The 18111-nt window shown below is 39.5% G+C and overlaps 1 protein-coding gene and 1 long non-coding RNA gene across 2 annotated transcripts; both read right to left on the bottom strand.

The window, feature by feature from the left end:
- Window positions 1–4840: 4840 nt before the first annotated feature.
- Window positions 4841–5794, bottom strand: LOC113025424 (uncharacterized). The gene is made up of 3 exons (XR_003272791.1): window positions 5413–5794; window positions 5197–5341; window positions 4841–5098 (listed from the first exon to the last, which is right to left on the bottom strand). It is a non-coding gene; the product is annotated as an uncharacterized LOC113025424 (long non-coding RNA).
- Window positions 5795–10265: 4471 nt separating this feature from the next.
- LOC113025422 (glucosaminyl (N-acetyl) transferase 4) lies at window positions 10266–14032 on the bottom strand. The gene is made up of 3 exons (XM_026173139.1): window positions 13851–14032; window positions 13681–13737; window positions 10266–11958 (listed from the first exon to the last, which is right to left on the bottom strand). Exon 3 carries the CDS (start codon window positions 11955–11957, stop codon window positions 10665–10667), a length of 1293 nt encoding a protein of 430 aa, XP_026028924.1. The 5' UTR covers window position 11958; window positions 13681–13737; window positions 13851–14032; the 3' UTR covers window positions 10266–10664.
- Between the last annotated feature and the right edge of the window lie 4079 nt (window positions 14033–18111).

The raw sequence follows: 18111 nt of genomic DNA on the forward strand, positions 1-18111 counted from the left end.
TTCTTAATATAGTAATGCCTGGCACACAGTTATGGCTGTTAGCCCAGAAGCCCCACCTTCCTGCTGCATAAAGCTTCTACTTTGCTCACTAAGGCCCAGTAAGAGACAAAAACTGTTTCACAATCGTTCAAAACTTAAGTTCAAGAATAAATAAGTGGAGCTGGAAATGTGCAGAATAGGTACCCTTTCAACACTGGTGAGCCTTTTTTTTTAAAAGTTTATTATCATTTTGTGCTTTTAGACCAGCAACGTCTAAGGCTAAAGTTAATACTTACAGATGTGTATAAGTAAAAACAGTGTGAAAATGATTTCAAATAAATTCATAGGGGGTTCAAAACCATAAAATGAACAACGAGAAATACCTTAAATACTCAGTGGATCAAATCTCCTCTAAATAATGAGGCAGTCTGCAACATCGGCTGCAGACTCACCCACCCCCACTGCTGCTGTTCCACCTCTGACACCTCAGACACTTCACACCTCCTCTATTCACCCTGCTCACTCCCCCCCACCCCCAACAACAGCATCCAATACACACTCAACACAAGGCTCCAGCCTGTCTCTCTCAACCACCCAGGTTAGGAGGGAACTGAGGAGGATTAATGGCAAGAAGGCAGCATCAGCTCGAGGGTCGTCAGGTCCTGCGCGGACCAACTGTGTGGGGTGATGGAGCACCTCTTCAACCTGAGCCTGAGGTTGGGAAGAGTCCCACAGCTCTGGAAAACCTCCTGTGTTGTACCAGTGCCAAAGACTTCACGCCCCAAGGACCTCAACAGCTACAGGCCGGTGGCTCTGACATCCCACCTGATGAAGACCCTGGAGCGGTTGGTCCTGGCTCAGCTTCGGCGCCTAATAAGCTCATCACTGGACCCACTTCAGTTTGCCTACCAGCCTGGCATTGGCGCGGATGATGCCGTCATTCACCTCCTACATCGTTCCCTCGCTCACCTGGAGACCGCTGGAAGCACTGTGAGAATCATGTTCTTTGATTTCTCCAGTGCCTTCAACACTATTCTTCCCTCGGTTCTGAAGGACAAGCTGGAGAACTCTGGAGTGGACCATCACCTCACTACCTGGATCCTGAACTACCTCACCGACCGACCACAGTATGTGAGGACTCAGGGCTGTGTGTCGGACAGGGTCGTCTGCAGTACGGGGGCCCCACAGGGAACGGTTCTGGCTCCGTTCCTCTTCACCATCTACACTGCAGACTTCTCCCACAATTCCACCCAGTGCTTCCTGCAGAAGTTCTCTGATGACTCTGCAATAGTCGGCCTCATCACTGATGGGGACGACAAGGAGTACAGAGGACTGACTCAAGACTTTGTGGACTGGTGCCAGCTGAACTACCTCCAGATCAACGCCAGTAAAACCAAGGAGCTGGTGGTAGACTTCCGCAGGCACAAGCATTCTCCACTGCAACCACTGAACATCCAAGGTATGGACATTGAGGCTGTGGACAGCTACAGGTACCTTGGTGTTCATCTGAACAACAGACTGGACTGGACTCATAACTCAGACGCCCTCTACAGGAAAGGGCAGAGCAGGCTGTACCTGCTGCGGAGACTCAGGTCGTTTGGGGTGGAGGGCCCACTCCTGAAGACCTTCTATGACTCTGTGGTGGCTTCTGCTATCTTTTATGGTGTGGTCTGCTGGGGCGGCAGCATCTCTGCTGGGGACAGGAAGAGACTGAACAGGGTGATCCGAAGGGCCAGCTCTGTTCTAGGATGCCCTCTGGACCCAGTGGAGGTGGTGAGTGACAGGAGAATGGCGGCTAAGCTGTCATCCCTGTTGGACAACGTCTCCCACCCCATGCAGCAGACTGTGACAGCACTGAGCAGCTCCTTCAGTGGGAGACTGCGGCACCCACGGTGTGGGACGGAGAGATTTCGCAGGTCTTTCCTCCCCACTGCTGTCAGACTCCACAACAAAGACTTTAACTGAACAAACACACACATCCACACATGTGCAATAACACTAAGTGCAATAATCTTTTCTGGCATCGTTGTATTTTTACTCAGTTGTATATAGCATTCGTATTCTATTTTTATCTTATTGTATATTTTTATTCTATTTTATTCTACTGTATATAGTATATTATTTTATTCTATTCTGTACAGCTGTGTACTGTATTTATTCTTATTGTATTCTAATTTTTGCGTCATAACTTTTGCACTGTCCACTTCCTGCTGTGACAAAACAAATTTCCCACGTGTGGGACTAATAAAGGTTATCTTATCTTATCTTATCTTAATCCCCCACCTGTTCCCTGTGTAAGGTGATTCTCATGCTTCCTTTAGGGAAGTGCAGCTCTTAGAGCGATGCCTGTGACCAACCTAGCGTGTAGGCAGATGTCTTCTCTGGCTGTATGCCTGGTCAGGTCCTGTAGGCATTAAAGCAAGAAGCAGATGACAAAGGACACCTCAGTGAAGAGTCAACAACTCTGTCCTTAATGAGGACATAATAATGAAGTAATGCTTATATGTTTAGTCATCCTTGTGATGAAGAGTGGATAATAAATAAATAATAATAGTAATACATTTTCTTGGGCAAGGGAAGGAAACTAAAACAGCTTGTTTCAGACAAAGTATGACATGGCAGGCTGCACCAAAGACCAGTACGTGAAATAAACAAGGATTATTTTAACTGTTAATCGTGTAAAGCTACTCTAGTAAAATCCAGTAATATAAACACTGAGCTGGCGATTACGATGATAAGCTGAGGAATAAGTGATGCCAGTCAATGTTCATTTGCAAAAGCCTCATTGCTGTTTGATACTGGGCAGGTGTTGTACTGGGGGGGTTTACAAAGATTTAGTCAGTGAAAACAGCCTTCTGCATCTCATGTGAGTGAACCAAAAAAGTACATTTGCAGCCGTTATGACAAAAACAATAAGCTTAAATGTTCCGCACTACTGAGAAGTGCAGAGTAGAGATAATTCTCAGTGAGTTTGCCTCTTATTATGATACTTTTCACTTTAATGTGGTATTTTTGTCCTCCTCCACAATGATATAAAGATTTTTGCTGCAAAACAATCAAACTTTCAAAACAAAAATTAATTTACCTACGTTTTGAAAATAGTACTTTTTTTTCTGTGACAAATAACCTTTTAATTGCAATTAAAGTCAACTTACTGACCTCTTAAATAGCCCCTTAATGAACTCTACTAGAAACCTTCTGTCTAAAATAGGCTTGTAATGTACTCTGACATCTACTTTGCTTCACAAGGCTGCTCTACAAATGCTTTTACACAACCACACCTTGAGTAACTGCTTTTGTAGATCGCATGAGCAAATATTTTCCACTAATAGATTCGAGAGTTTCACTTAACGAAAGAGTTTTGCTCACCTCGTGAACTTTTAATGCAGCCTTGTGTAAACTGGAGTCAAAACCTCAAAGCAGAAACATATTTAACAAAAGGTTCATCAGAATACTTGATTAGGAAATTATGTATGTTATATGTTTACTTGTTTTATTAGTTTTATTATTATTAAGTTGAGAACATTACAACCCTATTTAAATAAGAAAAGAAAACTAAACAAAAAGAAAACCCCAAAAGGAATCCATTCAAGCATCAGTCCATCCATTCATCCATCCATGACCACATTAGGGTCACCAGTTAATGCACAGGGAGAGCATGTGTGCATGTGTCCACAATAAAAAATTGTAGCCTGGATGTGAACCCAGGACTTTCTTGTTTACAGTGATGGTGGGATGCAGCCAATGTCAAATTCAGATTTGATTATCTCCTCAATCCTATAATCACACCTTCTATGATGAGTCTGGTACTGATAGCACCGACTGCACTGACTGGATGTTGTAGGGTTGTCCTGACTGACCTGTCTCTGCAATGTTGCCTGGACATCTGGGCGGTGCCTTGGGTGTGGAGAAGGTGTACTGCAACCATAGGTGTATCACACTTCTCAGCCCGGGACAATCTACACTTCGGTACTAGTGATGTGAGTCCATCTGTTAGTTAAACCTTCACTTTAAGAGGAACAATGCAGTTTTTGACCTGGCCATGGAACAATGGGCCACGGCTTTATCCTCTCAAAGATGTTCAAGGGTGTAGGGGGGTTTGCCCAACCTGTAAAAAAGTCTACATATGTTTTGTGGACTTGGAGAAGTAGTTTTACCGGGTTCATGTGGGTATACTGTGGAGGTTAGACTTGTTTTCCGGTTAATGCTAGACTCCACCAGGGCTGCCCTTGGTCACTGACTCTGTTCATAGGTTTTGTGAACAGAATATCTAGATGTAGCCAGATGTAACCAGGTGGAGGGTCTCCACTTTAGTGGCTACAGGATTTTACCTTTGCTTTTTGCAGATTATGTTGTTCTGTTTGGTTCTTCAAGTGGTGTGTGCGTGTGCAATTAAGGTTCAAATCTAAAGGTTCAAATCTAAGATCTACCCTTCTCCTGGGATCAGACATTCCATAAATCAAGTTCACTTGCTCTCAAACCAACTTTAATGGTTGACCGACTAACTGAACTGACTGGCATGAATAACTTCATTTCCTGGAACACTATACAGCAAAGCCTTGTTCAACTCTTCTGTACTGGTGCTCCAGTCAGTGACCTAGAATGCCTAAAAGGACTGTTGGCCTATCCTAATCCTCAGGGCCCTGTTGTTTAAAAGGTGTAATGCAGATAAAAATCATCTGCTTTCGGTTTTTCCTTGGTTTTCAATGGCTCACATAATCCGGCTTACTTTTGTCCTCATTATTCAAAAAAAAAAAAAAAAAAAAAAAAAAAAAGAAGGAAAAAAGAAAAAAAAGAAGTCTAAAATACTGAAACATTTTTTCAAATATTACAGAGAACAGTTAGAACAGTAATCACACAGTACTTTTAAGTGTGTTTATTTCAAGTGTTACAAAGAAGAGCTCTGGTGGTAACTTTCTGTGTAACATTCAGTCCACTGACTAAACAACTAATAAATATAAACAATATGGCATATGAAGGTGTTCTTTAAAAAATAAGTTACACAATTTCAAAGACTATGTTGTCACAGATGTCGGGCAGGACTCTAACACAAATCCAGGGGCAGGTCCAGGACACTCCTCTTCACACAGTCTGTGACTCAGTCACACTCACTCAGTGTCTAAGGGTCAGTACAGAGAATAGAAACGTTCATTAGGAAAACCAGGAAACATAATGAGATACGATATGATTCACAAAGCGAGTTGGCGCTACACTAACCAAGGTGAGTACAACAACCCAGCAAAAACCAGCACTCCAGTGTGGCCTTAAATAATGGCAGGAGCAATCATGAATGATGAGCAGCAGGTGAGTGATGATGAGCAGGTGTGGAGATCGAAGCGGGGACCAGGAACCAGACGCCAGCCTGACACCATGTAACATAATCATCATCATTATCTGTCTTTGACAAAGACTTCTTTAAGCCTTATTTGATACCTTCTGATGCAGTAGATGCTGGTTCTACTAGAGCTGATCCACTGTCCACAACAAGAACAAGTGTGTCCTCTTCATTAGAAAGAACTGGATCAGTTTTCTCTACATTTGTGGGCTCAGCATCCCTTACAGTACTTTGAATCCCATGCAAAGTTTGTCAGTTTGCACCTCCAATAATATTAAGGACCATATCTCTGTAGTCTGTGCTCTGGTAAGATTTGTCACCAGTTTGAGTGTTTTTGGCTTCAGCATGGTCCCTTCTTGACTTGGCCTTCTTCCATCTGAATTTAACTAACTCTGCTGTCCTCCTAACACCCCAGCCCATTGTGACTCAGTCCTACAAATACATCATAATGGTTCCTGACACCCACCAGCAGTGCCAATGCTGAATTTATAGGACCAACTTGATTAGTTGAACAAAACACTTAAGAGTAATTTTGAACAGCTGCATCTCCCTAGTCAGAGGGATTGCAGGAGGATTTTCTGGGTCCTCATAAGGCTCAGGTGCATCATAAACATTATCACAGAGGGGAACATTATGTCTTGTGACAATGCTGTGAAGCACATTACAGGCAAGTATTATTTGGCATTGTAGCCTGTGGCTCCACTAGCAAGTAGCTGAGCAAGCAAAGGGCCTTTTCCAGAGAAATAGGACATGAAAGATTTGCCCTTGTTCCCACATGTCCTAACATAGTGAACGAATCCATCTGTCCATTTATGCTCTTCCAGGGCAGCTTCCACCACAGAAAAACACAGACTTCCCTTTCCCCAATCACCTGCTTTAGTGTATCTGAGGGAACACCAAGGCGTTCTCATTCCAGCCTTAAGAAATATAATCTCTCCAAATTGTCTTGGGTCAGAGCCATTCATAAATGATTGAACTCTTCATCCTATCCCTAAGGGAGAGGCCAGACACTCTTCATAGAAACCTCTTGTTTTCCGAAAATAAATAAATACATTTCTGTTTTAAAACAGAAAGAGTGTTCTGTGTACTATTTTCAAATCATTGGAATCTCTTTTAACGTTTTTAACTTCATTGTTTTTGCATTTTGTAATGCTATTTCATCAAAATACCTCAGCGAATCTGAGAAGTAAAACTTCTTCTTCTTCGAGGCTGAACTGTGAGGCTTGTTAAGAAATGATTCACTGAGGCTTAAAAGTTATTTCCATTAGAAGACTTCACCCCCTTGAACAGGGGCCAAGGGGTTTCTTTGGCTGACTTAACAGTGTACCTAATAAGACCAAGATGCATCACCACTGCACAAACAAAACCTCTTTTATATTTTAGAATCTGAATTAAGCTGACCTCATCTGTCATACCATGTGTGCTCTTCATGATGTGCAAAATAAACATTAGTATAACTTTTATGCTCAAAACAGAGCAACGCAGCCCTGGTAGAAATCAGACACCTCTCAGACATGTGGTAAGTGAGGGGCTACAATTTCATGTGCTATTTGAGGGTTTTACTGTGACCTTTTCCTGAACACTACCACTGCCTCTGTGTGCAAAAGCCTTAGCAGCTTGAATTGAGTTAAGTTCTTCTGGGAATAAGGGATGAGTCAAAGAAACTACACTTTCTAACACATAACTCATGTTTAAAAAGCAAAGAGGGAAAAGAACTAATACTCTAAAGAAAAAAGTATGTGTAGAGAACAATGACTGCTTTGTTTAAAAAGAAATTAAGAAAAACTAAGAAAAAAAGAAAAAGTACTGAAAAGTAATTGTGGGTTAAAAGCAAATGATTTCAAAGGAACTGCAGACCAGAAACATTAACACTTTTCTTACAGGAAACTAAAATTGGCACTTCACTTGTCAGCATTCGGAGTCTGAGCCCATGTAATACAGTTACTGGGAAAGTTAAAATGAGCAGTGTGCAAGTCATACAAACCTTTAACCAGAAATATGGAGAAAATTGTGACATTTCTGGGAAATACTGTTTCTGAGTTTTTATGCACTACTAGGCTATGCACTAGGAATTAGTAGTAGAGGGCTGAAGTAGTTACATGAGATGTGCCAGGTTAAGTACATTATCTCAGCAAAGCACTATGGGGATCAAATCCTCAGATGTCAGTGGGAGTGAAATATTATTACAGCTTATACAAAGGGAAGATTGTGAAAACTGTACATTTTGTCAGAGACATTCTTTCAATAGACACTCTGCATACCTTAAGATGAGTCATATTATGCACAAACTTTCTGTTTGGTAAGTATCGTTTCTGCATAATGCTCAAACAGGTTACAAGTACTGGTTTACTGGTTTACAGCTTACACAGCAGCACTGACAGCCAATCAGCATCTATAAATTGTCATTTGAAATATGTTCATAACACAGTCTGACCACAAAAAAAGAAAAGAGTAAGTGACTGTTAGACCTTTATCTAGAGTGATTAGATTAGCATGTAGGCTAAACACATTAGAACAAACAATAACAAAAAGCTTGTCCATTAGTCTTTTACAGACTCCTTTCATCTGTGTGTTTCTGGTTGGTTTGCATCGTATTAACTGCTGTTGCCAGTCTGCACAATTTTTTTGTAACTGGCATTCCTCAGCAGTATATAAGGATTTTCTCCCAGTTACCTGCTGTCAGAAACCTGTAAGATATCATGGGTTAATGCCGAAACAAGTCAGTTTCCACAGTAACATGAGGGTTGTTTTGGTGTTGTTGCTGATTGTGTCAGTGATAGATTTGCAGAAAAAAAACAAGCTTCTACTTGTCCTTACATGTGTAGTGTTCTCATACGGGTCATTTTATTCATATGCAAAACTGGAACATCCCATAAAGTCTATGATTTACTGTAATTGAATAAACTTTCATGACTCCATCTGTGACATGCTCAATGTTCTGTAAATAAATGATGTCGTTAAAGATGAGCAAACATAGATTAGATGTCAGATTGTTTCAAAACATCAACACAAATCCAGCACAATTGCTTCAGACTTTCCATTGTTTCAGAAAGCCCTAGTTTGCCCATCTCAATTTGCAGGTAACTCAAGTCCAGCCAAGGCACTGAATCAACTCGGAGCACAAACAGGAGAACAAGGTCAGGTAACGAAGGCACTCATAAGTTGCGAACCTGATTACCACCACAAGGGTGAAGATGAGCTGGCAAGGAGTAAGGTTTCTGCTGACCCTTTTACTCCCATAAGTGATGTGATAATGGTAAGCAGGCTGGCTGAAAGTGGGTCAGCGCAATGCACCAGCGCCTGCCCAACTCCACCTAAGAATCGAAAGAACAAGAAAGAGAGACAGTGGATGCAAAAGAGAGCAGTCCTGCGAGAACCATGACAATCTGCTCTTCTCCTGTTTATGTTCTCAAGGATGAAATCTCGACAATAGGAGCCTCGTAGCTCAGTGCTAATTATAATTGTAAACAACCATGGTTGATTTATGTGAACCACATTTTTTTCAAGTTATTGTTTTGCTCAGAGTTGTGGTAGCTGCAATATGTTCCTATGTTTATCCACTGCTGACATTTGTAAACATGTAAATAGAGCTCAGATAACAATAGAGATCCTCTTGAGATAGCCTCTTTTTTTTTTACTTTCTTGTGTGCATATCGATTCATGTTGCAGTAATGCTTTAAAATGAATAACCATTTAAGGTATTTCAGTACAAAATCCCAATTGTAGCAGAACTTTTTTTTGCAGTGTTCATTTCCTGTCTATCGTAAAACTCAAAACATCTGTGTGAAAGCAGTAAAGAAAAAAGAAAAGTATAAACTGTAATTAAAAGAGGCCACCCTTTATTTAGAGTCTTTTGACTATTGTGGTTTTTGTTTTTGCTGTTTTTTGTTTTGTTTTGTTTTTTTTCCCCAACCAGGCATAACTTTTGGGGTGGATCTGAATGAGAAACCAAGCAACGATCCATGCTCAGTAGTACTAGCTATAAATAACAGAGTACGCCCATTCTGAATCATGTTGTCATTTTTCACTTTATTTGAGGACCATAATTTGTAAAATGAACACCTTGTTGTGTTCAACTCAATTCAAGCATCAAAGACTAGAAAATCACAAGGAACTATTTAAGGACATGTTTAAAGCAGGTCACTTGATAATGCCATATCAGATGAACATCGGGCTTATTTCCCCATCAACAGGCACATACTGCATTTGTTTCCTCCATGACCTTTACTTTTATAACCTAACAAGTTCTGTTAATCTTTTATATACAGTCTAACACTGAGAGGCTGTTTATTTTTCCAATTTACGTTATAGTTTGATGCAAACCTGCATTACATATATAGTTGGAATCAACCCTTACTAAAGCAGCTTGTATCCATCAACCAGTTGGATTGTTGCAAACAAATTAGCTCTCGATTAATTTGTGAGGAATAGATGACATAGAATAGATGACCTCTCCTCTGTTTTACACAGTATTCTGTGTAAAAACCAATCCAGTGTGTTCCATTGCATTTCATGGAAAAAGGGGCTGTCCAGATAGCATGCTGTGTGTTGAGGAAATAATATTTTGTTATTATAGTTTGCAAGAGCACCATCAGAATGATCCGAAAACTGAATCTGTAGTAAAACTTTAACACATGTATCAGAGGAAAAGGGAATCCGTCAGAAACAGGCAAGAGCATGTTAGCTTTTAAAATGTAACCAGTCATTATTGTATAATTACCTCTCATTACAGTTTCATTCAACCAATTAACAAAAACAAATATTATCCCTGTTTTCCCCATTCACAATGAGAAGCAGACGACTGTTTCTGCTAAGACATGTTCCTCGTGGGTGTGGTTTTGGTAAACTGGACTTTTCTGTGAAGACAGAAATCTAAGAAATAAATCTCTTAAAAACTGAATACATAAAAAAAATACATAAAATTTATAGAGCACTTTGAGTACTCCGGGAGAGTAGAAAAGCGCTATATAAGAATCAGTCCATTTACCATTTACCATAAAACCAACATTATCTTTGTAGATAAACAAGTGACTCAAGTGAGACAGAAACACCCTGAGAAAAGAACGGAGCTCGGCAGCTTTCCTTAAACAAACGACGTTGCAACATATTAGAGCTGTAAACACCATTTTCATATCTCAACGCTGCATTTTGTCTTTCCCACTTAAACTTTTGTTTCTAAAAGACCAGAAAACAGTGATTAGTCCCCTTCGCTATTACTTATAGCTCATTATAATTAATCAATTATGTTGATTTGTAACTTCAAAGATAATGATGTATAAGAAATAGCAGTCAAATTTGAAAAATCACTGAAAGAACATAATATTTGTTCCTGATCCATTTTAGCCATCGTTTAACCTTTACGACAAGTCAGTGATACTGATTGAAATAACTTCTGCTTTTCCTTCAGCTTCTCCTCAAGGCACTGAATGAGTACAGGGTCCACTTTGGGGTCAAACTTATTGGCAAACCAGTGGCCATAGTTCAGCAACCAACGCATTTCCGCAGCACCAAATATACAAACGCTGCGAACGTGTGTCCCTGTGCACGGTGGGTACAGCTGCTCCTCCAGGTACTGCCACTTCACCAGCCTGGTTTTGCTCATCAGGTCTGTGATATCAGGCTTGGATCTAGCCACCTCTCCAGGGACACCTGGCAGTCGCACAAGTGTTGCCCAGAAGTGTTCATCTGGGGAGTAGGTGTCCTCTGACCAGGACAAAAAATCTTTCACTACACCTGAGGCATTCATATGCTCAATGAACTTCCGGGAAAGCACAAAGTAGGCATTTCCAGAGAACACCTCAATATTGTGTGGTGGTGGGTTCTTTACATACTCTGTTTTCACTGGCAGTTTTTGATATTCAAAGCTGGCATCTTTCAGCTCATAGTGAAAGGTGAACCGTTGTTTCTTAGCTGGTGTGGGTCGGCTCGTCTCTAGCATGTTTCTGCCATTCAGTTGCTTTAGTTCTGACACTAGCTCCACGTTGGACTTGAGAGGGAAGTCTTGGCCACAGAGGTTGATGACATACTTCCACTTGACTTCTGAACCCAAAAGGTCAGACAGACAGTTGAGATCAGCCTTTAATCGGCTAATGCTTGCATAATATACTGATTCTTTCTTGCTGGTAATGAAGACATTGGGCAGACACTGGGCCAAACCCTCCATAGCTGATATGAACTGAGCAGAGGACTTTTGATCATAGTGGATACAGTAGATATTACTGGGTGAGTACAGTGCATTGATGAGTCTCTCTACCATCCAGGCAGATTTATGCACAACCAAAGAATAAGCAATAGGAAAGTCTTGCTCCTCTTCTGTGGCACACACATTATCATAACCCCTGTACTTTCTGAATAAAGTACAGTTAGAGGTAAGATAAGCTAGACTTTCATCTTTAATCTCCACAACGTCTTTCTTTTTGATCAGCAGAGATTTCCCCACCTCCACTGGGTCCATGTCATAAATAGCAGAGCAATCAATATTGTACTTGGGAATTATCTGCATGTCCGTACCAATATGTGAAGGTTCAGTGATGTAGCTGTGCTTGACACAGACCAATAGCAGGATGGATATAGTCAGCAATGACAGGAGGGAAGGAAGGAACTGCTTTCGTCTTAGTCGCAGCGATAAACATCGCATGGTCATTCTGTAGTGAGAGAAAACACAACATGAAGGAACATAAACCCAACTGATAATGTTATTCTTCAGAAATACCTAACCACCTTAAAAAAATGTTCAGTTTCTTTTAGAATAGGGTTACTCCATATTTGTTTATTTTGCAATAACTTTAGCACATCCAGTGAAGCCTTGCAAAGACAAACAGATTCAATAGAAGCTTCTACCCACAGTCTGTCAAACGTACCCTACCTACACCCTGATTGAAGGTTAACTGTGCTGCTAACACTCAAGGACACTCGCACTATATTTATAAACTGTATTTATTACAGTATAACATACATAAACACACACACACGTACGTACGTATGTACGTACGTATGTATGTATGTATGTGTGTGTGTGTGTGTGTGTGTGTGTGTATACAACTTGTGCATATCCTTTTTGTGTACATTCTCTGTGCTCTCCATTCTGCCAATGGAGAGATGACAACTGTGTTTCATTGTTCTGGTAACAGTGACAATAAAAATCTTTTCTTATCTTATCTTGTGTTACCTTCATAGAAATGTGACAAGTGTCCAAAAGAAAGAAAGTGTCACTTCGTAACGCCAATTGCACAAGATTTGATACATGAGTTTGTGAGACTTCATCACTTTTTCCCTAACAAAACTGATTTTAATTTATTTTTAAGCAATAAATAGATGTGGCAAAAATTATACAAATGCATACATATATATGTAAATTTACATTCAATTGATTTTTTTTAATGGTGGGAAGGTTCAATAAATTCTCTGGTTTTAAAAAAATAAAATAATATTCTATCAAGAATTATTTACTTAAGAATTTCTGAGGAAACACAGAATCAGATTTCACCAACTCCTAAGTACGCTTGTAATATAGTGTATTATCTTACTTTTTTTCATTGATTGTACTTATTTGTGTTTTTGTATTTCCTTCATATATCTGTACCTGAGCTGAGGTGACGCAAAAATTTCCCCGTTGTGGGATTAATAAAGTCTTATCTTATCTTATCTTAATACTTACAGTTTCTACAGTACAAAGGTAACATTTTGCATTTCTTTATTGTATATGCGGACGTTATTATTCACGAAATAAAACAGAAAACAGGGTCTTATTCAGATCTGACATATATGATTTTTTTTCTTTATATAATGAGAAGTATACAACACACAGAGAGACATCTAATTGCTATTAAAAATACCTTTACGTTTGGAAATTTAGTTTTACAGATTTCACATGGATATAGTTGCCTCATTGTCATTTGCTTTAAAAATTCATAGGCCTAGTTTTAAAAAACAAAACAAAAAACCCCCAACATCTCCCGATTCAAAACAGGAGATATTCGTCTGAAATTTATAAGTGTGCCATTAAAAAGAGTGACCAAAACACAAAGGTGACGTGAATATACACTAGAAAAGAAGTTAAAATGAGTTATCCAATTCAGAGTGGACGATAATAAATAAATAAATAAATAAATAAATAAGATCAAAACAGCTTATTCCAAACTTCTAAACGTGCGATCTGTTTATTGTTGTTTGAAGACTATCATTGCAAATACCTTCAATAAAAACAACGGAACACCACAGAATATATAGCTTATATGATCTCATCTCTTTAAGCAGACAGAAAGAGACAGAAGTGAAATTGGGAGGCAGTTGCCATCTATGATATAGCAAACGGGAGAGCTAATTTAGATGTGATGGATACCTTCCATACTGTGAAAAGCCCTCACCTTGCTCTTCACGCTGGTGCCGGTCTCCCCAAAAGACCTGGCAAGCAGTTTTTAAACCTGAAAGTTGTCAAAACGTGGGTTCAATGCAAATGTTCCGTCTTCGCTGCTTCGACAGTAAAACTTCGACTCACAAAAGTGAAGAATGAAAAAAAGGAAGAATGAAAACTTACCTGTCAGAAAAAAGAGTGGGCATTCGTCTTCCCTGCCCTTCCACTTTTCCCACACTGCTGTCGCGACATCTGTGGACAACGCAAACTTGAATGTCTGATTATACGTTGTTAATCAGCGGAAACCGTGTTCAGAAGAAGCGCGACAAGCTGTCATAACCGCGCTGAGCTGAGGACCACAGGACAGAGAAATAACCCGGAAAAGAGGGAGGGGTTCAGGAAACTAATTACAGCTCAAGTAAAAAAAAAAAAAACGAAAGAAAGAAACGAACTGAAAAGCAAGAAAAAGCAGAAAGACGTGTTTTGTGTGTAATCATTGGTTTGTCTCTGTAGTAGGTAAAAAAACAAAACTTTTTTTAAGAGGGGGGAAGGAGCAAATAAAAAATGGTTTCCCCTGCAAATGCGCTTTACTGAAACGACTGCTTCCTGAACAAACCTGGTTAAAATAGTTTGAATTAAAACCCCGTGTCTGGAGTCATCTGAACTCACTAAGGGAAGGGTGAGAAGGAAGAGAGCTGTATCAATCGTGGGAGCTCTCAAGACTTAAAACTTGGAGGTGGTGTGTGAGAAAACTCAACAGTGAGGTCATTTCTATGTTTTTGGGGGGTGGGGGGTGGAGAAAGAATAAAAAAAAAATCAATCTACGACGGTCGTTCAGTGACTTGGCTTTGTTCTGAAATAACACAATCCTGATTATCTCTTTATGACAGAAAAGCAAACTAATTCTTCAAAAGAATTCTAAGATACTGGCTTAAACGCATTTAAACTATAATCAACCTATTAAAACACACGTGAAAATTCTATATGCTACCTACACGAGTGACTAATATGAGCCAGGTTGGAATGTAGATTGGTGATTTTGCTGGGTCATAAATGTCAACTCAAAGTCATGCAGATTGGTTATTATTATCAGTAATGCCATGAAAGTCATACTTAAATACACCATGCAAAACAAAAGTCCAGGCATTTGTTGAAAAAAAAAAAAAAAAAGCATAGCGTGCAGGTGTGCAGGCATATTGGTCTGAGGTGTGTCTTTTGTTTCTTCTCTCTTCAAGTTGGTTTTATGAAGCTAACCTAAAAAAAACAAAAACACAAAGAAACTGAAAGAGACACCGGAAACCACTTGCGTTTTTGTTTTTTTTAGTTTTACATGTGACACAACTAACAGAGAGCCATTAAACCCAGTCACGTGCTTTATTATACTTTAGAAACAAATATTGAAAATGAAATGCAATGCAAATGCTGTTTTTAAACCAATGAATCTATTTATAAATGAAAGAAAAATTACTTTCAAAAATTAAAAGAAGAATTAAAACCCCCACCGGGATCTGCTCACGCTCTCACCCACTCTCTGTGTGTCTTCCGAGAATAAGCCTCGCTTCACTGAGCATGTGCGAGAGGAAAACAAATACTGTTTCCATTTATTACAGTCATCACCAAACAGTGGTTGCTTAACACTACCACGATATTTTCATATAAGAAAAGCTCATAAAAGTTCTCATAAGAGTTTGACACTGTTTGTTGGAAATATGAAATTTCCACATCCAACAAGATGAAAGGACAATCATTTTTTAACTATCTTACAGTCTTTTCTGCTCAGAAATGTTCTTTAAATACAATAAAGGTGAAAGGGAATTACGCCTAGCTGGTTTATATGATTATAATGTTGTGGCTGTGAATATGTTGTAAGATTACAGGGAGTGCAGAATTATTAGGTAAATGAGTATTTTGTCCACATCATCCTCTTCATGCATGTTGTCTTACTCCAAGCTGTATAGGCTCGAAAGCCAACTACCAATTAAGCATATTAGGTGATGTGCATCTCTGTAATGAGAAGGGGTGTGGTCTAATGACATCAACACCCTATATCAGGTGTCCTTTCCTTTGGCAAAATGGGTCAAAAGAAGGACTTGACAGGCTCAGAAAAGTCAAAATTAGTGAGATATCTTGCAGAGGGATGCAGCAGTCTCAAAATTGCAAAGCTTCTGAAGCGTGATCATCGAACAACAAGCGTTTCATTCAAAATAGTCAAAAGGGTCGCAAGAAGTGTGTGGAAAAACCAAGGCGCAAAATAACTGCCCATGAACTGAGAAAAGTCAAGCGTGCAGCCGCTGAGGATGGAGTCAAGCTCAACTCCCAGTCCTACTGCCAGTTTCTGGAAGACACCTTCTTCAAGCAGTGGTACAGGAAGAAGTCTGCATCCTTCAAGAAAAACATGATTTTCATGCAGGACAATGCTCCATCACACGCGTCCAAGTACTCCACAGCGTGGCTGGCAAGAAAGGGTATAAAAGAAGAAAAACTAATGACATGGCCTCCTGGTTCACCTGATCTGAACCCCATTGAGAACCTGTGGTCCATCATCAAATGTGAGATTTACAAGGAGGGAAAACAGTACACCTCTCTGAACAGTGTCTGGGAGGCTGTGGTTGCTGCTGCACGCAATGTTGATGGTGAACAGATCAAAACACTGACAGAATCCATGGATGGCAGGCTTTTGAGTGTCCTTGCAAAGAAATATTGGTCGCTGATTTGTTTTTGTTTTGTTTTTGAATGTCAGAAATGTATATTTGTGAATGTGGAGATGTTATATTGGTTTCACTGGTAAAAATAAATAATTGAAATGGGTATATATTTGTTTTTTGTTAAGTTGCCTAATAATTATGCACAGTAATAGTCACCTGCACACACAGATATCCCCCTAAAATAGCTAAAACTAAAAACAAACTAAAAACTACTTCCAAAAACATTCAGCTTTGATATTAATGAGTTTTTTGGGTTCATTGAGAACATGGTTGTTGTTCAATAATAAAATTATTCCTCAAAAATACAACTTGCCTAATAATTCTGCACTCCCTGTATACTGGATGCAAATTAATAATGAGACCTTTGGATGGAAAATATTCCTGCTAGTGTTGTATATAAGAAGAAAAGTCAGATTAGGAGCCATAACAGGAGCTGGAGGGTTGGGCCAACAAAAAAAAGAAAAAAAGAAAAAGAAAAAAATGCTGTTAGACTGCTGTAAACCTATCCAAGAGCCACCTTCTGCACACTGTGAAAGGACACTCTGTCTCTGCCAAGTTCCCAGCCTGGCTCCAGGTTTTCATACATAAGCACAGCTTTATGTAGGAGTGACCACTATGTGAGCACAATATAAACACAAATATTTCAGGTCTTGAAGCTTGATTCAAGCAGCTAGATCAAGGGCCTTATTCACAAAATATCCTTGGACTAAAAGTCGATTATGACAGATTCAGTAAGTAGGTAAGTAATTACGTAAGGAGTAATTTGATCAAAAAATGTTGAGGCAGTCTTTGTAGGCAAATGAAGGCAATGAATGAGAAAAAAAAAACTCGTATTAGACAACTCAGCATCTAGCTACAGCTCTGTGAAAAAGTATTTACCTCCTTCCTGATTCCATAGCTTTGTTTTTTCATAAATGTTCGCACTCAAACCAAATTTAATATTATACAGACATAATCCAAGTAAATACAAAATGCAGTTTTTAAAATTAAATGGAGCAGTGTGGTTATTAGCACTGTTGCCTCACAGCAAGAAGGTTCTGAGTTCAATTCCACCACCTGGTTGGGGCCTTTCTGTGTGGAGTTTGCATGTTCTCTCTGTGTAAGAGTGGGTTCTCTCTGGGCACTCCAGCTCCCACACATGTCCAAAGCCATGCAGTAGTGGGGTTAGGTTAATTGGTAATTCTAATTGGTAACTCATGAATGTGAGTGCGAATGGTTGTCTGTCTCTATGTGTTAGATGTGCAACAGACTGGTGATATGGTGGCTGGGATGGGTGATCCTGACAAAGATAAGTGGAAAAGAATGAATGGATGATATTTTTTTAAATTATGATTTCATTTATTAAGGCAGAAATGCTACCCAAATGTCCTCTCTTTGGATGTTATCAGATGTTATCTGTCCATTCAATGGATGCTTGGAAAGACAGAAGAACCCAGAAAAACATTTAAAGAACTGCAGGCTACTCTCACGTATGGTCAGTGTTCATGATTCAACAATAAGACAGACACTGATCAAAAATGGCATCCATGGGAAAGTTCCAAGGAAAGTACCACTGCTGACTAAAAATAACACAAAGATTAGTCTCGCATTTACAAAAAAATGTCTTGATGATCCCCAAGACTTTTGGGAAAATATTCTGTGGACGGATGAGAAAAAGTGGTTTTTGAAAGGATGAGAAGTTTTTGAAAGGTTTGAGTCCCGTTACATCTGGGGTAAAACTAACACAGCATTTCAGAAAA

Source organism: Astatotilapia calliptera, chromosome 7 (assembly GCF_900246225.1).
Source record: "Astatotilapia calliptera chromosome 7, fAstCal1.2, whole genome shotgun sequence".
Taxonomy (NCBI): Eukaryota; Metazoa; Chordata; class Actinopteri; order Cichliformes; family Cichlidae; genus Astatotilapia; species Astatotilapia calliptera.

Excerpts from the sequence above, each read along its gene's own strand:
- LOC113025422 (XM_026173139.1), bottom strand. The coding sequence starts at position 11,957 with ATGACCATGCGATGTTTATCGCTGCGACTAAGACGAAAGCAGTTCCTT.